The sequence below is a fragment of the Cibotium barometz genome, chromosome 18 (assembly GCF_041138505.1).
Source record: "Cibotium barometz isolate CiBa-2024 chromosome 18, ASM4113850v1, whole genome shotgun sequence".
In the NCBI taxonomy this organism is placed as follows: Eukaryota; Viridiplantae; Streptophyta; class Polypodiopsida; order Cyatheales; family Cibotiaceae; genus Cibotium; species Cibotium barometz.
In genome coordinates, this window is record NC_141063.1 from 49,826,398 (window position 1) to 49,851,258 (window position 24,861).

Sequence of the window (24,861 nt, forward strand, 5' to 3'; positions counted from 1 at the left end):
ACCCTAGACCCCAAACACACACACACACATGCATGTGCGCACGTGGGAGTTAGCGGTTGTACCGTAGTTGCTCGTCAAAAGGCTTGAGCGATTATTTCCACATGGCTTGACTAAACATGAGCTTTATGAGGTCATTAGAGCCTTATGAATAAGGATATAAGAGCCAGTTGAGGATGTACAAGAGCTTTGATAAGGTTATAAGAGTAATTAAGAATATACATAAGCTATTAAGAGCTCTTGATCTCTTGGAGAAGAGAGTAGAGGGAGTCATCAAGATAGAGGGAAGTAAGTGATCAAGTGATAATCATTTCCAAAATTCACTAAGATCTTGATGTTTCATTTTGGAGAAAGGAAAATCTCAAGTTATGTTTTCAGAATTAACATTATTTGGATGCAAAGATTATGAAATATCATCAAAGGATCATTTCCAAAATTGATCAAGTAGAGTTACTTCTTGAAAGATACTTTTTACGTGAGTTCAAATAATTTGACTACTTTTTCACCGACAAGGAAACTTGCAAAATTTAAAACATGCTTATGAACAATGTACGAACGTAATCATGTTTCATGTGCGTGCATTACATGTACATACACACACTTGCACACACATGTGTGTATTAATAGCCATTTTTTTCGGCTATCCACATTACCACAAGGAGCTACCTCGGCCAAGGAAAATCATATAAACTCTTTGTCATAAATACCTTTTCTTTGTAAATAGGCGTGTGTGCGTTAGGGACTTTACCCATATCTTCTATATATATTTTTTGCTAGCTACTCATCAAAAATAAATAAAATTATTACGGCCCATTTTGTGTAAATATTTCATTTGATATAAGGGCCTAAATATGGGGGTCTCTATTTTCTCTAGTTATGTAAATACTTCATTAGGTGTGTGTATTACAAAACCTAAATATATTTTTATTTATTTATTACTACTATTATTATTATTCTTCATAATACTTTTGGACCATCATTGTACATATGCTTCAACTTCACCATACATAAGTAAATCCTATGCCCTCACATTTCTACCCACACCATGTAGAAAGCCTACTACCTAAATCACTCTTTCCCTTAGACTATTTCATCTTTTATTCTCTCATCTACCCTAAAATAATGAGGGTCTCCCTCCCTTTTGACTTCCATAGTTTAGTATTTTTGTATATATTTTTTACTATTAAATATTTTATATATTTTCATTAAATACTTTTTCATATATCAATTATTTTTGTATATTTTATTCACAATTAGATCTCTTTGTTTGTTTTATTTTTCTATCATAATAACCATATTGTCATGATATGTTGACTAGTTAAATACTAGCTTGTTTTTTTCTAATTATGTAAATCCTTTATAAAATAGAAAAAATCTCCTCCATGCAAGTGTCCACCTACACTTGAGTCTCTAAGGTCAGGGTATGATGTATTGCGGGGCTCACTCTTGGAGCTATCAAGAAATTTCACCAATGGGGACCCACACAAAGATTTTAAAAATTCAGAAAATACACGATTCTGCTGAATTTTTGCGCCCGCCTCCACTCCGAATTTGGACTGGTCATCAAAAGACAAAAGTTAGCTCGGGAGCTCAAAAATATGCTCAATTTTTTTGAGTATTTTTGGAGCTGATAGCGGTGAGACATGATGTTTTTATTGGACCCCAGTCTGCCCACTTTTTGGCAAGGTACACCTAGTCTCTTCTCACCTCCCTTACACATTCATCACCTACACACTTACTCATTCCTTTCTCACTCCATCAAACCTGCAAACTTTATGTCCTCTCTCACCCTCTCCACCTTTGCCCTCTCCTTCCCTCTCCATTTGCTCTCATATCTACTCTACACCCATACCTCATCTCCATTTCTCTCCCTACTACTCCCATATTACTAAATTATTTTTCCAATCTCAAAAAATACATAAAAATTCAACATGAATGTATCATATTAACCTCTGCAAATATGGGGTTTCCATCTACAAAAACCCCCATGTTCTTCACCTCAATCAACTTTTGTGGCATCAAATGCAAGAAGGAGACCGGCGGTAACTTAAAGATCTACACATGGGAGAATCCAAGCTTCTTCGAGCTTTCAACCACACAAAGGATCTTTCCAAATCTTTACTCCTCTCACTCATTTTGTACATTGTATTACTAACCTTTTATAGTGATTACTAACTACTAACCACTAACATTTGTAAATAAGCACCCACTCTACTATTTTTGGAGTAGGCATTACTACAAGTTATTTGCTCAAACCTCTACATCACACTCTCCTCTCATCTTCAATAATTCTCTCACCTTGAGCCCACATCCATGTGACTCAAGGGATAAGAAGAGGCCCACTCTCATTTCAAAATAAAAAATTCATAATCTATGATTTTTCATAATAAGATTGATTAGGCTTAATCCTAATTGAGGCTTCTCAAATCTATAAATAGAGCCCCCTCCATTCCTTGTAAAGGGGAGATTACACACATTGTACACCACTCCTAACTCTAGTGTGTAAGGAGATAGTGAAGCTTGAAGCTAGTTATGTCATTGTGAGGGCTTGAGTGATGCCTTACTCCCTATCATAATTGTATCTTACCTTTGTGCATAAATAAGATTAGTAGTTTGGGTGCAATTGTGTACAACATCTTGGACTCCTACATCTCCAAAGTTGCTTTAGCAAAGCGGTCCGATGTTTGATTTAAGGTAAATCCGATCCTTGTATTTTGTGGTGTGATCTTATGCTTGGCAGCTTGAGGGCCTATTTTTGATTTTTTGCCTTTCATTCCATGGTAAGAGGGTTATATGGTGAGAGGGCTCCTGTAATCTTAAGACCATGTGTATATCGATAACAAAATCAAGTTTATATTGTCTCTCTAAGCTCTTCTCCAAGTTTGGTGTGCATCTATTTGTGTTATGCTAGTCTCCTCCACACACAATATCATATGTTATGAGTGTTTGTTGAGGGTGTGTGTGCCTTTTGATTGATGTTATGGTTAGCTTGTATTGATTTGCTACAAGGAAAGATGTTTGGTGTCCTAGTTCACACACATAACTAGGTGGTGCCCCTTGTCTTGTTGGGTGTGTGGTTTTGGGGTTCTTATGTTTATGTTGGGTTGTGCCCCAAGCCCATTGAGCAACACGGGAGCCTTGAGGAGTGCTTAGAGGCCGCTCTTCTTGTTGCTCACCCCGGAAAGCCTCAATTTTGGTGCCCCCACTGAGGATCGAGCAGTTTTTAAATGGGTATTTAAGGTACATCGATCTCTCTAACACATAAATTGCCTTGTTTGCTTGTTGGGTATCATATTTTAAGAAGGAAAGTGGTACTTTTGTGTGATCTTTCATGAACAATCCACCTTCTCCTAATCCTGTTGGGATTCAATTCAACCAGTTTCATTGGGTGCACTCCATTAGAGTGAATGTTTGCATTGATAGAAAGATTTTCTACCAACAACGCATGGTTCTTCTTTTTGGTCCAGAAAGACTAAGTGAGATTTTAGCATCACCTAATCCTGTCATCCTTCCCATTGTAGATTACACCATTTCCTTTGATGTGCATATTTTCATCTTGTTTTAGCTTATGTTTTATGTATCAAGAAGACTTATACCGTAGGCCAATCTCTTATGCTAGGCAAGAAATACACATAGTTGTTGGTAGTAAGTTATAATTCCAGCGTGTCATTCGTCGTATGTTTGGACCTAGGCAAGTAGCAGCCATTAATGCCTCAGTTAATCCATTTATTTTGCCTTTGATTCGTTATGACATAAGCTTTGACGTCTACATTTTCATTCTACTTTGAAAAAGAAAAAAAAAGAAAAAAAAAGGAGTGAGAGAGAAAGAGAGTGAAGGAAGACCTTTATGCAATCATATTTGTGCTTCCTTCTTCTCAAGCATGGAGACCACTAGGCAAATGAGTGGCTATCCCTTATTCTTTGGAGAGCCTGACGAGGATGCCGAGTTATTCTTATCAAACTTTAGAATGGCACTCCACATAAAGAGAGTGGTAGGAGACCAAGAATGCTTAGACATGTTTGAGTTGGTCCTACGAAGAGATGCTTCCACTTGGTTTCAATCTCTACCTGCACCCGCACGAGTAGATTACAAGGGGGTCATCCAACTTTTTAGAGACAATTACTTCACTCCTTTGAACACACAAAAGCTATGGCAAGAAATAGTTGCTCATAAGCAAAAGGATCTAGAGGACTACTTGAGTTATAAGCAAGAATTCTTACGTCTTTGGACTCTTTGGTTGCGTAGTCTTCCTAACCCTGGAGATGGTGCTGAATTCTTGAAGAAGGAGAGATTTATTGCAGGGATGTACCCATCACTAAAACTGCAAGTAGAGTCAGGAGAGCCCACAACATTTGATGCTGCTGAGGCTAGGGCTACCAAGAAACTCCGAAAGATGAGGTGTATGCTTGTTGGGGGGGGCTTTATCTTTGATGACTCAAAGCCTAGGGAAGAGGTACAGTCTTGCACTCGTAGAGAATTACCTGAGGTCACAGTCGAGGTGATAGAAAAGTTAAATGAGTCTTTAAATAACTTGTCTATCCACTTTGCACAAGCTATGGAACAGAAGGGCCAAGCTAAAAGGGTTGAAGAACGAGAGCAACGACCTAGGCGACTCTTGCAATGTTGGAATTGCGGAGAGTCAGGGCATGGGATGTATAATTGTCCTTGGCCTCGTGGGGAGCCAGGGAAGCCTAACATGAATTATCCAGTGATGAATGCAGGTGAAGGCACTAGTCAACAACAACCGATGATTTTGCAGAGGCCCAATGCAACAAGACCACCTCCACGAGGAGTGGAAGGAATGCCACCCTTGCCGGACCCAAATGTACATGTGGTAGAGGTAACAAAGGCCAAGGAGGTAGACATTGAAGCAAATGGTGTCAAACGAGGGCGTGGAAAAGAGAAGAAAAAGGAGGGTGTGGCATCACAAAGTGACCATGGATGAGGAAAGAAAGTGAAGGAAAACAAGGAAGTCAAGAGGAGACGACGTCGTATAAACCTCCAAGATTTCCCCCTTGGACAGGGTATGGCTCCATATAACCTTTTGGAAGACATGAGAGGTAGGGGTCCTGATATCTCATGGCCTCAATTTCTAGCCTTATGTCCACAAGTTAGGAGGGAATTAACAAAGGCCGTGAGCACTAGGAGAAAAACAAAAGAGAATGTGCCTGCTGTAAAAATTTCACAAGCCGAGATGGATGAGGACATTACACCTATATTAGATTGCTACATCAAGGGAAGGCTAGTGAAGAAGGGTCTAGTAGATGGGGGTGCACAAATTTGCATCATGACAGAGGACCTTATGCAAAAACTAGGCATGCATATTCATGAAACACCTGAAATTAAGGTGAAAATGGCAAACAATAGCAAAGCAAAGTGTCTTGGGATTTGTAAGAATGTTTCTGTGGAAGTTTTTGGCATTAAGAAGGTTGTTGATTTTTATGTTATGTCTACCAAGGGAAGTGGTTATCCATTTATTCTAGGTAGACCATGGCTAATGAGAATGCGAGCTTTGCAGGATTGGGAAAATAGAAAGTTAATTTGCAGGAATGAAAATCGTAAGAAGATTATCTTTGACATGAAGGAGCAACGACAAGAGGAGATAAATGAAGAATCTTCTCAAGGCGAAACAGAGGAGGATTGGACCAATGACGCCTCAGAGGAAGAAAGCAGCAGTAGCACTATGGACGAGGAGTCTTCCATTGAAGTCATGGGGGTAAGATTCAGAGCAAAAGACAAAGAGACACCCTGTCAAGGTTTGGAGGAGGTAGGCTCTCAAGAAGACCAAATTGTGCATGATGAAGAAATGTTTGATGCTATGCTCTCAAAAATGCTTACATCGGAGGAAGGAGAGGAGTTTAAATGTGTACTAAGGAAATTTCCCAGGTTTTTTGCTAAAGATTACACAGATGTGCGTGGTGTAGAGGCCATTCAACACAAGATCGAGCTAAAGCCAGAAGCCAAACCTAAGGCACAAAAGCTACGAAGACTAGGAGTCATCAAGGAGCAAGCACTACTCAAAGAGGTGAGGAAGCTTCTAGTAGCGGGATTCATATATCTTGTAGAAAATTCAGAGTGGGTCTCTCCCGTCGTGGTCACTCCCAAGAAGAACGGCAAATGGAGGGTGTGTGTGGACTATCGTCCACTTAACGAGGCGACAAAAAGGGACCACTTTCCTCTCCCATTTCAAGATGAGATCCTAAATGAGGTAGCAGGTCATGAGAAGTATACAATATGTGATGGCTACTCGGGTTACTTTCAAATTGGGGAGGATCAATTGAAAACAACCTTCATCACTCCTTGGGGTTGTTATGCTTTCAGAGTCATGCCGTTTGGTTTAACCAATGCTCCAGCGACATTTCAACGTTTCATGAACATGGTGTTTCAAGCATTCTTTGGGAAATCCATTAGAGTGTTCATAGATGATTTTTGCATCTATAGCTCTAAGTCATTGCATGTGCAGAGGGTGGAAGAAGGTTTGAAGAAACTCTACGACATGGGGGGCCAACTCAATCCTGACAAATGTCATATTGGTGAGGATGAAGTAGTCTTGTTGGGTCATAAGGTTTCTTCCAAAGGCATTGAGGTGGATCCTACAAAGGCAAAGGCTCTTATCGACCTACCATCTCCAAAGAGTCTCAAGGAGGCCATCTCATTCATTCAAAAGGTGAAGTACATGTCACGCTTCATTCACTTAGCCTCAGAGTTACTTCACCCCTTGCAAAAATTGACTCAACAAGTAGAGTTTGCATGGTCTAATGAGCTTGAGGAGTACTTTTGTAACATTAAAGTCATTTTGTCAGAGCTACCAACACTCATGCCTCCTTGTTGGGAGTACACTTTCTTTGTTAGCTCTAGTGTTGGAAAGAAAACAGTGGGTGCAGTTTTGTTACAGCAAGATCCCCACAGTACTAGGATGCGGCCCATCTACTTTGTTAGTAGGGTCATGAATGTCTTGGAGAAAGGCTACACGGAAGTGGAACTCATGATGCTTGCTCTCATCTTTGCGGTGAGAAAATTTAGATCCTACTTGTTACCAAAACCTTTTGTAATTCTCACTACAAAAAATTTGTTTCCTTGGGTGTCCTCTCAAATGACTATCAGTGCTAGAATCACAAAGTGGGTTATGGAATTGCAAGAATTCCAATACTCTTTCAAGGTAGAAGATAGTGTGCGTGCACAATTGGCAGGGATTCTCACTTATAGAGTGCATGAAAAGGAGATTAAGGTGCCTGAAGTAAAGATCCTACCATTGCCACCACCCAAAAAAATACCTAATGCATTCACCTTGTTCTTTGATGGAGCTTTTAGAAAAGCCACAGGTAAAGCAGGGGGAGGGCTGGTGCTGCTCAACCCAAATGGAGAGGTGGTTATGAAGGAGAAGGTCAACTTGCCAAGTTCTACTAGCAACAATGAAGCAGAGTACGACATACTACTTCATGGTTTGAAGGTGTGCATCAATCAAGGGATACAATGTCTCCTGGTAAAAGGGGATGCACTTCTTATTGTAAGGCAAATTTTAGGCATTTGGGCATGCAAGAATGAAAGATTAAGGCAAAAGGTTCATGCTATCCGTAGGCTGTTTAATCAATTTGAGGAGGTGCAATTGTATCATATTCCTAGGAAACAAAATGAGGATGCTGATCTACTTGCACAACAAGCTCTTACATGTGTTAAGAAGGAAATGCAAGTAGTAGTCTTGGCTGCAGCGGCTATTAAGCAACCACGATACCAAGGAATGGAGGCACTGGCTCCCATAGTGAGCTACATCTTGGAAGGTGAATTCCCACAAGACTTCACAAAGGCACAAAAGAGGAGGCTCATGAAGAGGGCAAGTTCTTTCTTGTTCTTAGAAGGTGCCCTCTACCAAAAAGGAAAAGATCAAGTGTGCAGAAGAGTACCAACAACCAAGGAGATTCCAGCCATTTTAGAGGGTTTGCATGAAGAAGCATGTGGTGGCCATTTTGCTCAAGAACTAACTGTGAAAAAGATTTTGCTTGCTGGGTATGTTTGGCCAAGCTTACATGTGGATGTCCAACATTGGTGTAGGAGCTGTCATAACTGCCAAGTTAATGGTAATAAGAGGTTGCTACATGGTCCACGCCAATTAGTCATTGCAAGTGGTCCATTTGAAAAATGGGGCATTGATGCTATGGGTCCACTACCTAGCACTAAAAATGGAAAATTGTACATCTTAGTGGCCATAGACTACATGACTAGGTGGGTGGAGGCTCAAAGTGTGGCAAGGGTGAATGGAAAGACTGTAAGCAGATTTGTTTATACTCATATATGTTGCAGATTTGGCACACCCTTGGAGATTGTTTGTGACAATGGTCCAGGTTTTAGGAAAGGTTTGCTCACTGAAGTTTGTGAAGAGCTTCATATTTCACATTGTCATAGCACACCCTACTATCCCCAATCAAATGGGTTAGTAGAGAAGGCTAATGGTGTCATTGCAGGAATCATAAGGAAGATGGTGGAGAACAAGACGAAGCTTTGGGATGAGTTCCTTGATGGAGCACTATGGGCATACCGGACTACCTACCGAGAAGCAACGGGGTTTACGCCCTTTCACTTGGTTTATGGTCAAGAAGCATTGCAGCCTATTGAGCTCAACATTCCAACAATGCGGCTACATGGAAAAGGTGGACTAGGAGATCAAGATGCATGGGTAAATCAACTTCTCACTTTAGTTGAGCTAGAGTGGAAAAGAGAAGCTGCATACGAGTGTTATAGAAGAAAAGCCATGCAAGCAGCAGAGAAGTTCAATGCAACTTTGAAAGACAAGGGCATCAAAGAAGGAGATCTTGTGCTAAGGTATGACAATCAACTTGATAATCGGTTTGATGCCAAGTTTGAAACTAGATGGCAGGGACCATACATTGTCAAGAAGGTTTTCAACTCTAGCTATTATCAGCTCATGGATTTGGATAGCAAAGAACATTCTAAGAGGGTTAATGGCTACAGACTCAAGCCATACTTGAGTCGCATTCTACCGAAAGACTTACAAAAGCAACCACAAAAAGGAGATAAAAGGGCATGTAATATATGTGGTTTGAGTGATGGATGTGGTGCAAAACACAAGGAACAGAAGAAAGATGGACAAGAGAACCACATTACACCACTTGCTTTAGAAGGCCTACATTATGATGGTACATGAATATACCATCATCTAGGGGGAGGGCTAAATGATAGCCGTTTTTTTCGGCTATCCACATTACCACAAGGAGCTACCTCGGCCAAGAAAAATCATATAAACTCTTTGTCATAAATACCTTTTCACTGTAAATAGGCGTGTGTGCGTTAGGGACTTTACCCATATCTTCTATATATTTTTTTTGCTAGCTACTCATCAAAAATAAATAAAATTATTACGGCCCATTTTGTGTAAATATTTCATTTGATATAAGGGCCTAAATATGGGGGTCTCTATTTTCTCTAGTTATGTAAATACTTCATTAGGTGTGTGTATTACAAAACCTAAATATATTTTTATTTATTTATTACTACTATTATTATTATTCTTCATAATACTTTTGGACCATCATTGTACATATGCTTCAACTTCACCATACATAAGTAAATCCTATGCCCTCACATTTCTACCCACACCATGTAGAAAACCTACTACCCAAATCACTTTTTCCCTTAGACTATTTCATCTTTTATTCTCTCATCTACCCTAAAATAATGAGGGTCTCCCTCCCTTTTGACTTCCATAGTTTAGTATTTTTGTATATATTTTTTACTATTAAATATTTTATATATTTTCATTAAATACTTTTTCATATATCAATTATTTTTGTATATTTTATTCACAATTAGATCTCTTTGTTTATTTTATTTTCCTATCATAATAACCATATTGTCATGATATGTTGACTAGCTAAATACTAGCTTGTTTTTTTCTTAGTATGTAAATCCTTTATAAAATGGAAAAAATCTCCTCCATGCAAGTGTCCACCTACACTTGAGTCTCTAAGGTCAGGGTATGATGTATTGCGGGGCTCACTCTTGGAGCTATCAAGAAATTCCACCAATGGGGACCCACACAAAGATTTTAAAAATTCAAAAAATACACGATTCTGCTGAATTTTTTTCGCCCGCCTCCACTCTGAATTTGGACTGGTCATCAAAAGACAAAAGTTAGCTCGGGAGCTCAAAAATATGCTCAATTTTTTTGAGAATTTTTGGAGCTGATGGCGGTGAGATATGAATTTTTTATTGGACCCCAGTCTGCCCACTTTTTGGCCAGGTACACCTAGTCTCTTCTCACCTCCCTTACATATTCATCACCTACACACTTACTCATTCTTTTCTCACTCCATCAAACCTGCAAACTTCATGTCCTCTCTCACCCTCTCCACCTTTGCCCTCTCCTTCCCTCTCCATTTGCTCTCATATCTACTCTACACCCATACCTCATCTCCATTTCTCTCCCTACTACTCCCATATTACTAAATTATTTTCCCAATCTCAAAAAATACATAAAAATTCAGCATGAATGTATCATATTAACCTCTGCAAATATGGGATTTCCATCTACAAAAACTCCCATGTTCTTCACCTCAATCAACTTTTGTGGCATCAAATGCAAGAAGGAGACCGGCGGTTAACTTAAAGATCTACACATGGGAGAATCCAAGCTTCTTCGAGCTTTCAACCACACAAAGGATCTTTCCAAATCTTTACTCCTCTCACTCATTTTGTACATTGTATTACTAACCTTTTATAGTGATTACTAACTACTAACCACTAACATTTGTAAATAAGCACCCACTCTACTACTTTTGGAGTAGGCATTACTACAAGTTATTTGCTCAAACCTCTACATCACACTCTCCTCTCATCTTCAATAATTCTCTCACCTTGAGCCCACATCCATGTGACTCAAGGGATAAGAAGAGGCCCACTCTCATTTCAAAATAAAAAATCCATAATCTATGATTTTTCATAATAAGATTGATTAGGCTTAATCCTAATTGAGGCTTCTCAAACCTATAAATAGAGCCCCCTCCATTCCTTGTAAAGGGGAGATTACACACATTGTACACCACTCCTAACTCTAGTGTGTAAGGAGATAGTGAAGCTTGAAGCTTGAAGCTAGTTATGTCATTGTGAGGGCTTGAGTGATGCCTTACTCCCTATCATAATTGTATCTTACCTTTGTGCATAAATAAGATTAGTAGTTTGGGTGCAATTGTGTACAACATCTTGGACTCCTACATCTCCAAAGTTGCTTTAGCAAAGCGGTCCGATGTTTGATTTAAGGTAAATCCGATTCTTGTATTTTGTGGTGTGATCTTATGCTTGGCGGCTTGAGGGCCTATTTTTGATTTGTTGCCTTTCATTCCATGGTAAGAGGGTTGTATGGTGAGAGGGCTCCCGTAATCTTAAGACCATGTGTATATCGACAACAAAATCAAGTTTATATTGTCTCTCTAAGCTCTTCGCCAAGTTTGGTGTGCATCTATTTGTGTTATGCTAGTCTCCTCCACACACAATATCATATGTTATGAGTGTTTGTTGAGGGTGTGTGTGCCTTTTGATTGATGTTATGGTGTTTGTTGAGGGTGTGTGTGCCTTTTGATTGATGTTATGGTTAGCTTGTATTGATTTGCTACAAGGAAAGATGTTTGGTGTCCTAGTTCACACACATAACTAGGTGGTGCCCCTTGTCTTGTTGGGTGTGTGGTTTTGGGGTTCTTATGTTTATGTTGGGTTGTTTCCCAAGCCCATTGAGCAACACGGGAGCCTTGAGGAGTGCTTAGAGGCCGCTCTTCTTATTGCCCGCCCCGGAAAGCCTCAGTATGTATGAAGACACACATGAATGTGTGTGTGTGTGTGTGTGTGTTTATTGAGAAAGCAATCAATCTATATAAAATAGAATTTTCAGTAGCTCTAACACACACACAAAAATAGAAAATAGATGTATAGTGCTTTCAAAAATTAAGCTCAAACACTTTTAGATGAGTCCATAGGACCTCATTTGTTCATACTTGGCTTTCACAATGAGTTAATTTAGGCCATTGGACTTCAAATATGCTTGAATGCCTTCTAATGAGGTTATAATACATTGTTTGATGACATTTATCTTGTATTTGAGATCAAATGAGGTAAGAAGACCTCAAGTAAACTCAGAGAGAGAGAGAGAGAGAGAGAGAGAGAGAGGGAGAGAGAGAGAGAATAATTTCATGAGCAACACAATAAGAAAAAGGGGGAGCACAATGCTTGATGAAAATATTTTTTTCAACCAATCAAAATAAGGACAACTCCTCAATCTACCTAGTTTTGGTTTCCAAAATGTATGATTTTGCCAAGCAAAATAGCTTTATTATCACCATAGCTAAAAATTTACAGGCACCCTCATTGTTTCTAGAGAAATTAGGGATTCAAATGGCCTTAGCATAGTCGATATACTTGGTAGTCATCCCAGAAGAATTGGGCACTCGAATGGTTTCTCCGTATTAGGTGTCTTCGTGGGCCAACAAGTTGACATGATGCACCAGCAATGGCATCATTGGCTTTGGTTACTTTATGATGTGTTAGTTCTCTCATGGGTTCTCCTTTCAACTCATAATAATGAATTTGGGCGGGCAAGTGATGCTATTGTGGCTGGATCATGTAAAGTTATTAGGTCAACTTGTTGGGCATGGTAGGGCCTCATCTCTAAATCCCACGGTGCCTTTAAGAGGCACCTCAAGTGGGATCGACGGCTGAGGTGAGCGCACAGATCTCGACCGTTGGATCAAAAGCACACAAAAAGTAAACTAGGGATAAAAAGTAAACTAGGGATGAGGGTGGTGGCTGGGAAAAGGACGCGGGTCATAGTTTCGGGAGGTCGTGGTAATCATTTGCATTGGGTTTAGAGATTTTTGAATCTTAAGCATTTTTCAACATTTTCTTCTTAAGAAATCTATTGGTTGCATGTAGTGGTTAATTAATAAGGCTTGATCGTCTTCCCAAGGTAAACTAGGAAAACAAGTAAACTAGGACACATACGAAATATGCAAGATTTTCATTGTGATTCAAAGATGCCCGCTTCCACCTTGTCATATGTAGCTTCCACCACCTCTTTTACTCAAAGAAGCGTGCTATTGACTAAACATTGAAGGTAATTTGCTATCTCTCTCCCTTGTCTCTAAATCACACAGTCTATTTGATATAGACTTCGTATTGATATTGAACACAAACTGGATGTTGTGTTCTTCATGTTAAAGCAATCTCGAAGCACAAAGATTGATTTTTTTTATCTTTTATTTTTTAAGTCTATCAATGTAAGTGTGTTGGAGGCATACCTTGGCATATATCATAGCATATGCATGTACAAACATGGTAAACAAGAAAGAGCCTCTCATCTATTGCCTTGTAGTAAATCATTGTCCCTGGTTGGAATGGTTTACAATTTATTTGGGTATTTTTTAACCTAGTACACACGTCCAAAGGCACACATGTGTAGGGTGTGTTTGAACAGTGTTGTTAGCATTCAGATGTGAGCATATACATGTCCGTAGAGACGTGGCTAGCAGTAGTGACATACAAATGTATTGCCAGGAACCTAAAGTGGTTGCGATTGTATGTGGATAGGCATGTATCTACTCGTGGGGCTAGGAGTGGTACTCTCATTGTGCACATTACTCTTGATGTTCTAGTAGTGTGTAGACACTATACATCATCACATAGATGTTGTCTATGTGGAAATCGTCTTTGTTGCAAGATGTGTAAATTGTTCTTGGAAGAACGCAAGAACTTTTGGATAGAAAAAAGTGTAGCTTTCCTTAGACTATGTGTAAGGTCAACTTTACCACATTATATAACAATTTACTAAAAACACAATTGTGCAAATTTGTTTAATTAAAGTCCATGTGGTTTCTAACCACACAAGAGAAAAATTTTTGATGTCATAGAACGTGCAAAGGAATTCCTTGAATGTTGGAGCAAATTCATTATGAAGTTTGTGAGGATTTGAAAACTTCTGGCATATTCTAAAGGCATGTTATTCGATGCCTTAGTAGCAATTTGTGTTTTATTGATATCTTTCATAGTTACAAGTGGCAACCATGGTTTGGTGTTCCAAATGAAACACGAGTGTTGCATGTTTCCTTGGTCATAGTACTTAAGGAAAATATGTGTGGTGTGTCTTTCTTTCCTTGTCGTAGTACTTAGGGAAGCTACACGTATAGATGACCATATGGTCTACACATAAACACTTGTTTATAACTTTCTGAACTATTTTCGTGTACAAAAACTCTTCTTGAAGGGAAGAGTAAATAGGTTGACAAAGTTTCTTCCAACTAAAAGATGTGAAACATTTGAGCTCACTAGGCTCTTTAATATCAAATATCTCTACAAACTATATGGCCCGCCCGCCCACCAGATATAGTGTTGGGTAGAGATAGAAAGTTTGATAGTCATCTTTGAAGAAAAATCTTCAAAGGTTAAATATCACTCTAAGTAAGTGTAAGGTTAACCATCCGTAGATTAATGGTAGTTAGACTAAAAACCCAATGAGGTTCTAGAGAATATGCTTGTGCATAGATGAATAATCTAGTGGAGAGGAGTACCTCTCACATTTGGAATCTATTTTTTATTGTTCATGACTAGATTTGCTCCATTTACATTGTTTTATAAACTCTAGTCTAGATCTCATATGGCCGTAGAGCTATGCAAGGAAAAGAGTCAACAAGTTGGTAGCATAGCGTGGTAGCGTAGTCTAAAAATATTTAGTAGCATAGTCTACAAACTTGAATTCCCAGAGAGATCTCAAGTACATCTACCTTTTGTAAAATAATGGCATGCAAAAAACTAGGGCACGTAGTTTGCCTTGAAGTTCTAGTTGAGAGATCGGTTTACTGTGTATCGATAGACACTTGTTAAGTGAAAGGATAAACTAGAAAAGGTCTCAAGTGAGAACAACTATATATGTTTACCAACAACTTTCCCCAGTTTGTTTTCATGGATGAAAACTCTTTAGAAGGGGGGGGGTAATGTCACGTAGCCTATTAACGACATGCATGAGTCACCCGTTTTAGCAAGCAAAGCTCAACATGCTAGAGCATGTGGCGAGTGTGTCTAGGGTTCAAAGGTGAGGCACCCAGTGAGCGACTGGGCTAGTGTGGGCCAGCAGGCCACTATATAAGCCCAGCAGTGTGCTGTTGGGTGGTGCTCCAGAGCTCTCCTCCCTTCGTTGTTACAGGATCATAACACCCGGATTTTTCCATTTTTTTCCTAGGTAGCACTATGACTATTGGGGATAGCCATTTTGTATGGTCTATCTCATAAATGAATCTGGCTTTAGTGCATTTGTCAATTTTTCCTTGACCATCCTAGAGTATTTTGGATAGCCCTATGCCTAGAGGGCTTTTCTCCCTCAACAATTGGAATAGTATTTTTTCCTTAACATAGAGTATTTTGGATAGGCCCTATGCCTCAAGGGCTTTTCTCCCTTGATAACTGGAATATTGTGCTTGACCACTTCCGGAGGTACACCCTTCATGTTGGTGTATTTCCAAGCGAAGCAATCTTGGAACTTAGTGAGATGAGTAGGTCAACTAGGTCCTTTTCTTCCTCTGGAGCTAGGTCGTTTCCAATGTAAATTGGTTTCAAATATTTGTCGAGTCCTGCTAGTTTAACCTCCTTAACTTTAGCTGATAACATGTTCCACGCTTTCCATCAGGGATCCTCTGTCTTTTCAAAACATACGAGGTGATCACCCACATCATATGTTTTGAAGTGCTCACGAGCCTACCTAAGATCTTCCACGTAGACATTCATTCTCTACTAAGGCTTTGTTTCTTGCTCTTCTTGAGGAGAGAGAGAGTTTTTAGATTCTCCCAAACTTGAGGGTTCGTGCCACCATTAACTTGACTGGAACCATCAAAATATTGAGCTCTTTGCCATTGGTGGTAAAAGTCTAAGTGAGAATCTATGGCCTCAATGTATCAAAGCTAATGATCTTCATTCCCTCCCTAGAAGAGATATAAGTCTTCCCTTTTTGAACATTTTAGACCCCAAGATACCACCTCCTAATATTACCTTTAAATTTGGGCATATGTTGCATTGTTATAGCACTCTCAACATATAGACCAAAGCAATTTCCTTGCCACCATCCATCATGCTATGGCATATCCCATGCATGTTCTAGTTGGGAGGATGTGCATAGTTGCAAGGATGTGCATCTAATTCTCAAAGTATTCTTGCTCTAGGAGCAAAGAAAACTTTGAGCTCTCACACTCCTTGTCCAATGTTTTCTAACATGTGAGGCACATGTTTAGCAGTACAGTGTTAGCAAAAGGTCCATCACTCATGGGATGATTTTTCCATGTTCTTAAGCTTACCTTGAGGGTTTCATTCCTTTTCCATATGTAGACATGGTCTGTTTCTTCCCAGTCATAAACCATTCTACCTAAGATGTAGTCATAGGTTTTGGGCTACTGAGAAAAGTTCATTTTACCATAAAAGTGGCAAAAACTTGAGCCAAAGTTCTTAATTCTTAGATTGTGCAAAAGCCCCAAGTTGCCCCACTTCTCGAGTAGCACTGCTTGTTGGTGATAATGCTGACTCTAACCCCTCCGTCTAGGATGGTTGTGACTTGACTTTCCTTATATTTTACTAAAATGATGGCATTCATGTCATCATTCTCAAAGTAGTGGCCTAATTTATTCACTAGTTACTTTTAGAAAAGCTTGGCTAGCAAGTTTAGACTCATCTCAAGAATCTTAAGGTGGTTGTTTGTCCATGCCCACTATTAGGCTTCCATCCATCCACCAATCCTTTAGGTCCTTCCATAGACTTGGGCTTCCTTGTAGAGCAAGAAGCCAACCAAAATCTGGACTTGGGAGGAGAGGAAGGCAGTGAGCCTTGCTACGTCCTCGCGGGGTATAACCATTATCACTTACATAGCTATCAAGACCAATAATGGTATATGGAATGTGTATAGGCACTTTTGCATGTGGAACTCTTCCATCATCTCTCCCAGGATTTTGAAGGCAATGGCTACAAAGCTTTTGCCCTCTTTGCCCAATCCATATTGTGACTCTCCTTGGGTTGCAAAATAGACTAGTTCTTTTCCCAGTCTTCTCTTGAGACCAAAGTGAAACCGGCATTACATTGGCTTCTATTTTGATAGTGGGAACTACTCGAGGTTCACCATCCAATTGCACTTAGCTTTCTCTTACCAATTCTTGATCTACTTCTAGCCTGCTTTTCTCCTCAATTCAATTGGGATATTATGCCAACTTTTTAGGTAGGTTTCTTATTTATGTCTATGACCAATTAGGATTCAATTCCTCCTCAGAAGAGAATGAAGAGATGTTAGAAGCGGTATCCTCACTTGAACCCTCTTAAGCTATTACACATTATTCCCCTTGTCCTATCTTCTTGGGCCTTCATCTTTTGGTCCTAATGGTGGCTCTAGTATGTTCCAAGACTTTGTCGATTGGTAGGAACCGGACTGGTTTGTGTGCCCTTTGATTTACAAGGAGCCGAAGCTTCTCCAACTTCATGAGTGGCAGCTCTCCTCCTATTTTTCATTCTTGTCAAAGCATTGAGAGGAGCCTTTTACATTAGCTCATATGTGATGCTTAGCAAGTTAAAGCTCGTAGTCGGCTTATGCTCTTGGGCTTGATTTGGGGTAGATTCTCTCAATGGGTAATCCTTGTACATGTGATCAATGCTATAACTTGTTATCTTTTCTTAGCCCAATATTCCCTTGCTCTGCCATTTGTTGGATCCGCTAGTTGGCATAGCTTGTGGTTCTTTCCCTTTATCTGACGTTTAAAGGCACATCCGGTCTTATGCCTGTAAACTTCTATTTAAGAGTCATACTAAGAACAACTGCAGTGAGTGTCCGGTTCATAATGTACACAGCAGTTGCTACTACTTCTTCCCACAAGTAATGTGGCATATTCTTTTCAGCCATCAAGGCACGTGCCACTTCTTCAATGTGCCTGTTTTCCCTTTCTATAACATTATTCTATTGCGGAGTGTACCTACATGTAAACTACCTCTTGATTCCCTGCTTTCTCAGGAAATCGCTGCTGTTGAACTCATAGGAGAAATATTCTCCCACACCATCTGATCTTAGGCATTTTATTTACATGCCTTTTTCCTTCTCGACCAAGGCTTTTAATCTCTGAAAGTGAGCAAACACCTCACTTTTCTCCTTCATAAAATAAACCCACACTTTCCTACTGTGGTCATCAATGAATGTAACATAGTACCTGCAACCTGCAATTGTTGCAGTCTTGGTCGGTCCCCATACATCTAAATGTATGACATCCAATGGCCTTGCACTAGCACGCTTTTCATGTGGGAAAGCATGTTTGGCATGTTTACCAAGTTGGCATGCTTTACATACCTTATAAGCATACCGTCAAACTTAAACTTTGCCAATCCTACAATATTATTTTGGACTTGCATAGACTTCAGTCGATGTACATTCACAGAACCAATACGCTTGTGCCATATGTCAATATCTGCAATGACACCTATTCCATGTGCAAACATGGCTGCCTTTATCTTAGGCATATTTACATCCAAAGTAAACATCTTGCCATTTCGGTTGTCCTTTGTAACCAAGTGACACTTATTTTTTAAGTCTTCCACAAAACATCCTCGGAGATTAAACCTCACTTGCAGACCCTACTCAACCATCTGTCCAACAGAAACTAGGTTCTTTGTAATATTCGGAATATGAAGTACATTAGCCAAGTACTTCATTTTTCCATCCTACATAGACAATGGCACTTTACCAACATGCACAATGGGATGCGCAATATCATCACCTGTTTTTACATAACTTGGTTTTTTCATTTTTTGCATATCTCTAAACCACTCAGCATGACTGGTCATGTGGTTAGAGGCGCCAGAATCCACATACCATATATCTTGAGATCCTAACACATCCCCTGTTATGGAACTAAGCATGTGCTGCATCACAAATAGTTGCTCACTTCTATCATCACGTCCATGTTTGCTAGATGATGCATAGTTGCCTTGCTGCAACTTCCCACTTTTAATGTCATTCTGTAACTTCCCACTTTTGATGTCATTCTGCTTTTTGTAGAAGCCCTTTGCCATGTGTCCTAGTTTGCCACAGTAATAGCACTCTATGCTATTTGCAATTTGATTTCTTGGCCAACCACCTCCGCCTCTTTGGCTCCCCCTGCCCCTCTAGACTGTCCTCTTCCACCTATGTATGATTACTGATGTGAATCATTGGATTGTTGTTGTCCAGAATTTTGATTTCCTTATCGGCCACCACCTTGGCCTCGACCACGACCTCTACCTCTGTCTCTACCTGAATTAGAGTAAAAGGCTTGTTCCGATGTGTTCTTGCTTTGTGAAGAAGAATCCTCACCTAAAGCCTTTTCTTCTATGATCAGCATAGATACCAAGTTTCGAAAGTTAGGAATATTCTTCCTAACTGTAATGGAGGTCTTGAGTGGCTTGTACTCTGTGCCAAGCCCATTCAAGATAGACACTCACCAAACCATCATCCTCAAGTGATACATTGATAGACCCAAGGGATCCAACAATACCCTTGATCTTTAAGGCATATTCATTGATGGACATGCTTTTCTTTTCCATAGTATGCAACTCTTGCTTTAACTGCAACTTCCTTGCCTTTGTGTTAGTCTAGAACATCTGAACGAGATTCTACAATGCAACTGCTGGAGTGTTTGCATCATGTATGTGTCCTATCATAATGTCTGTGTGACACTAATTAAAATCCAGTACATGACTTTTCTTACACCCTAATTCTAATCCTTGAATGCCTTTATATATGCAGGAGTAGCATTCTCCTCAGATAACTCTAGAGGCTCCTCATTGTCTCCTTCTACATAATCCAAAAATCCTTTACTCCCATTAGGAAATTGGTCATTCTGAACTTCTAGGCATGGAAGTTATTCTTATCCAGATTCTCACTAACAATCTAATTAATTTTGTCAGACATGTTTTCCTATAATTAAATAACTTGCAAACAGACAACTTCTACATGTAACCTGTAATATAGTAGTATCTCCTGTAAAACTGCTGAGCAGCAATGGTACTTCAGCACAGCCTATGACCAAAGTACATGTACATACACCCAGCAGCAATGGTACTTCAGCACAGCCTGTGACCAAAGTACATGTACATACACCCAGTATCAACAATACATGTGCAAACCCTATCTGCACTTCCAAAATGCACTATTGTACTGCAATAACCAGATTTCGAGCAGAAATAGTTCTCTACCAGAACTTCTAGAAAACTATCAAAAATACCCTGCAGTGACGAAACGAGGCCCGTAACGCGCCCGAAATGCGAATCTAGTTGGAAAAATTATGTACAATAGGACAGGTCCAATAGTAGGATAGTATACCTGCCATTTGTAGCTCCACTCCCACGCGAAGACAACTCTTCAATAATCGAAGGTGATGTGAATGGATGTAAATGTGATGTAATGATATATGAATGGATGCGATGAGATGTGTATGGATGTGAATTTCATGTGATGATATCTGAATGGATGCGATGAGATGTGAATGTATGTGAATGTGATGTGATGATATCTGAATGGATGTGATGTGAATATGATATGATGAGATATAAATGGATGTGAATATGATGTGATGAGACGTGAATGGATGAAATGTGATGTGGATGGATGTGATGTGATGAGATGTGGATCTGAATGAATATAAATGAATGTGATGTAATGTGAATGGATGGATGAGATGTAAGGTGGATGAATGTGATGTGATGTGGATCTAGGTAGATGTGAATGGATGAGATGTGATGTGAATGGATGTGATATGATGTGATGTGGATCGGGGTAGATGTGAATGGATCAAATGCGATGTGATGTGATGTGGATATGGGTAGATGTGAATGGATGAGATGTGATGAGATATAATATGATATGATTGGATGAGAATGGATGAAGATGATGGAAATACATATGACTGGATGTGGAATAAGCAATGTGAATTGATGTAGAAGAATGTGGAATAACGAGAAATGATGTGGAACAATGTGGAAAGATGAGAGTTTGTTAGAAACTATATTTATGATATGTTTTTAAATGAGTGTTTTGTGTCGACTGCTGGGGAAGCATTTTGACCATCTTGTGAATGAGGCCATGGAGACCTAAGTGATAAAGTTGCAATAGCTGATGGAGAGTCAACGGAGGACGTCTCGCATAGCACGGTCGATTGAGGTCTTGACCAGCCTCGATTTCATTTTGGATAAGGGACCAAGGAAGCGGCCTATGAGTGAAGCTAGGTGACTTGCGAAGGAGCCTAGAGGGTGCTGACCATACGATGCTCGGGCTCTGGGGGTCGCCGAAGATACCCGCACGTGCATCGAGGAAGAAAAATGGAAAAAGGAGTTAGAGTTGTTTTCTGAATACGGGCATGGATCTGGTTGATTGGCCTTGCTGGTCCTCCAACAACGAATGAGTCCATGGCTCTTTTATATGGATCTGTTGGTTGATCTTGCTAATCTTCAACGGAGAGTCCATCTAGATTTTTCTTAAGTGATTATAATTCCAAGTACTATGAGCTAGGAACTATTGAAAAGGCCCCTGAGTGAGTAGGTGGTGAGTGTTCTGGTTATGCCAATGATGCCATAGGTACACTGAGGAAGAAATGAATAGAATACTTGATAATATTTCCGGATATTATGAGCTAGGAACTATTGAAAAGGCACTTGAGTGAACAGGTGGTGAGCATTCTGGTTGCCAATGATGCCATAGGTACACCGATAAAGGAATGATTGGAAATTAGAATTCAAGTTAGAGATTTTGGAGGATTATGATCAGTGATACTATGGTTTCATTAAAAGATTGTTTTAAAGACAACTGAAGCTGTGAAACGGGCAATTTCATATTGGGTGTGTAAGCGGTGTGACTATCTTGAAGTTTCCTTGAAGTGCCAGCTAGGGGGCCCGGGAACTCTTTTCCCTGGTACTACCTAGGGCAAAACATAACCAAATTTCTAAATGGATCCTATCACTACAGTGGTTGGTGGGTGGTTGGCTAACCCATGGGATTGGATGGGGTTAGGCTGGATTGATGGATCCCTAAAATGAGACTCAATTCTGTTAAGTTACGATAGTTGAAGTAAATCCCATATAACCCTTGTTCTATGGAAAAGAATCAACAGTTGTGCCTCTTGATGAGGCAAAAAGCGTTGGACTCTATGATCCAAGTGCAAGTCTTTTCCTTGATCTGACCATGAGACTTTTGAGTTCAATCGGATCAGTTTGGTTAGTGATGACCTTGACTGCGTTAGAATAAAATTATCCTAGAGGAATCGCCTATGTCTGCTGGGCGAGGGAAGTTTTTCCGGGTTCGTCGGTTTGGAAGAACCAAGGGATTAGTCTCTTGTCCAGATATCTGTGGGTGAGGCCTCGAGTGAGAGGCTCTGCCCTATGCAAGAAGTGCTACTTACGCTACTAGCACCCCTGAATTCGCGTTGTAGGGAGGGGGCAGAGGAGGGGGTAGGGATCTTTCATAGTCCGAGTGACCTGTATCCTCAAAACCAGCTAGCTGATCCATATACACCTCTTGCCATCTTTGCAACTGGGGCAAATGTCTCCTCATATTCAATCCTATGTGTCTACGCATATCCTTTGGCTACTACCAATCTAGCCTTGTACCTACTTATGCTACCATCACTGTTAAGTTTCACCTTATACACACACTTACAACCAATAGCTTTCTTGCCTTCAAGCAATGGCACCAAATCCCAAGTCTCATTTCTATACAATGCATCCATCTCCTCATCCATAGCTTTCTCCCAACACACATTTGCAATAGCCTCATAAAAACATGTGGGTTTTACAACCTACACAACTTTTTCCATATAAGCATAGTGATGTGCCACATAACCATCATAAGTCAACCTCTGCACAGGGGTTTTGAATCTTCTAGATCTTTGTGTTTGCATTCATAGCTTCCATAGCCTTCTTCACACGAGGCATCCTCATTGCTAGAATCCCAAGCTCCTCATCAAGGATCATCTCCGATGCTTGAAAATGTGAACCAAGAACAACCGGGCCATGTGGCTGGTGTGAATAGATCCATGATGTGGATCTACTAAACATTTGGGGCAAGTTCTTGAAGGACTTTGCTCAAGCATGGCAGGCAGCCATGCTTAAAGGACTTTTCTATTTTTATTCACATTGAAAGTTGAGTCTACAGCTACTCTCACGGCCTAGAAGGACTCATAGCTAGATACTGAATCGTGGAGTTTAGAGATTGGCATAGTTGTTGATTAGATGTCATTGGATCAACAAGGATTGGGTGTTGGGATGCCCCAAACTTTGTGCCATAGTGCTGAATGTTTTAGGTCAATCTAGATGAGCACTTCGTATATGAAGTGGCTCAAGCATCTTATAAAAGATGGCTATACTCGAGCGGCTATATAAATAATCCAACTTGAGAAGTGTATATTCATGGTGGGTACAGAGGTACTCAACTCCCTCATACACACACTGACAACCAATAGCTTTCTTGCCTTCAAGCAATGGCACCAAATCCCAAGTCTCATTTTCATACAATGCATCCATGTCACGTAGGCTGTAACACCTGTGACCGATGGCAGACCGGATGGCCATGTCCGGGGCTCAGTGTGGGAGAGGACGCCCATGTGGAGTCATGGGCGGCCAGGCTAGTGTGGATGGCAGGCCACACACTATATAGCCTGGGGGATGAGTGGCAATCCTCATTCTTCCTCTATGGCTGGGTGGTGAGCCAGAGGCCGTCCCCTCTCGTGGTAACGCCCGTATAGTGGCGTTACGGGTATCTAACACTGGTATCACAGCGTCGGTTCCATTGGGTCGTCAGGATCCGCGCGTGATCGGGGGATCGGAGCCCACTCAATGGTTTTCAACAAAATCTCATCCTTATCTCGAATGGAGTGTGTGGAGGGAGGCGGCCAGAATTGAAGGAAAGAATTCTCTCTCTCTCTCTCTCTCTCTCTCTCTCTCTCTCTCTCTCCATCGCACACAACAAAGCGAATTGTAGGTAAGCATTTCATTTTTTTTTCCTGCTTTGAAGCTTGTCTGCGAAAAATGGTGTAGAGAATGTAACGTGAGTGCCGCTGGAGCCTACGTTGTGTAGGGGGGGGAAATGCTGTTGTAGGCGCTGGCCTACATTGTGCAGCACACTAGCGAGAGAATGGCTGTAGAGGAGAGGCGGCTGAGCTTGTCAAAACGGCCGGCCGTGAAGAGCTGAGACGTGTTTTACAGAGGTATGCATGGGTGCGAAGGCCAACCAGGCGCGCAGACGGCTGTTTTGTAGAGGGGGGGCGAAGACCACCTGTAATTTGCATGCTGGAGCATTGCGTGTGTTGTTTGAGGGGGGACGAAGACCTGCGGTGGCCAGGCCATACCCGGCCAACCAGGTGGCGGCCTGCATGGCCAGCCAGGCATTAGCAGATGACCCCTTTCTGGCCGATGAGCCAGAGGACATGAACACCGACATCACCGAGGGGACCGAGGAGGACCTCTTGGAGTACGACGACGATGATTATGACCTATTGGACCCTGCCGACGTCCTCACAGAGAGACGGAGCTCTCTAGTGGACTGTTTAAATATCTTAATGCCAAACTGAACAATATGGATAAAGTCCAAGCTGATTTAGTCACGATGCTACAGAGCATCTCCACACGGTTAGATGCATTGACAGCCGCCTCGGCTAGTACTCCGACTCCTCGTGGTAGCCGAGCTCCTGCGGCACGGGTGAGTGTAGCATCACTAGTGGTTGTAGAAGTACAAGCCGCCGATGTGCCTGCGGGGCCGTCCGTAGAGCGACAGCTTCATCGTTATTAAAAGACTTAAAGCTGCCTAGTTTTGGTGACGAGGAGAAGGA

General features: G+C 40.7%; 1 protein-coding gene across 1 annotated transcript; it reads left to right on the forward strand.

The window, feature by feature from the left end:
• Positions 1–7,124: 7,124 nt before the first annotated feature.
• Positions 7,125–24,224, forward strand: LOC147629443 (uncharacterized). The gene is made up of 2 exons (XM_086812910.1): positions 7,125–8,669; positions 24,132–24,224. Exons 1-2 carry the CDS (start codon positions 7,125–7,127, stop codon positions 24,222–24,224), a joined length of 1,638 nt encoding a protein of 545 aa, XP_086669036.1.
• The last annotated feature ends 637 nt before the right edge of the window (positions 24,225–24,861 follow it).

Bases quoted from the DNA above. Each gene is read 5' to 3' on its own strand.
- LOC147629443 (XM_086812910.1), top strand. From the start codon at position 7,125: ATGGAATTGCAAGAATTCCAATACTCTTTCAAGGTAGAAGATAGTGTG. The intron at 8,670-24,131 runs GTAAATCAACTT...ATGCTGTTGTAG, and splicing joins TAGGAGATCAAGATGCATGG to GCGCTGGCCTACATTGTGCA.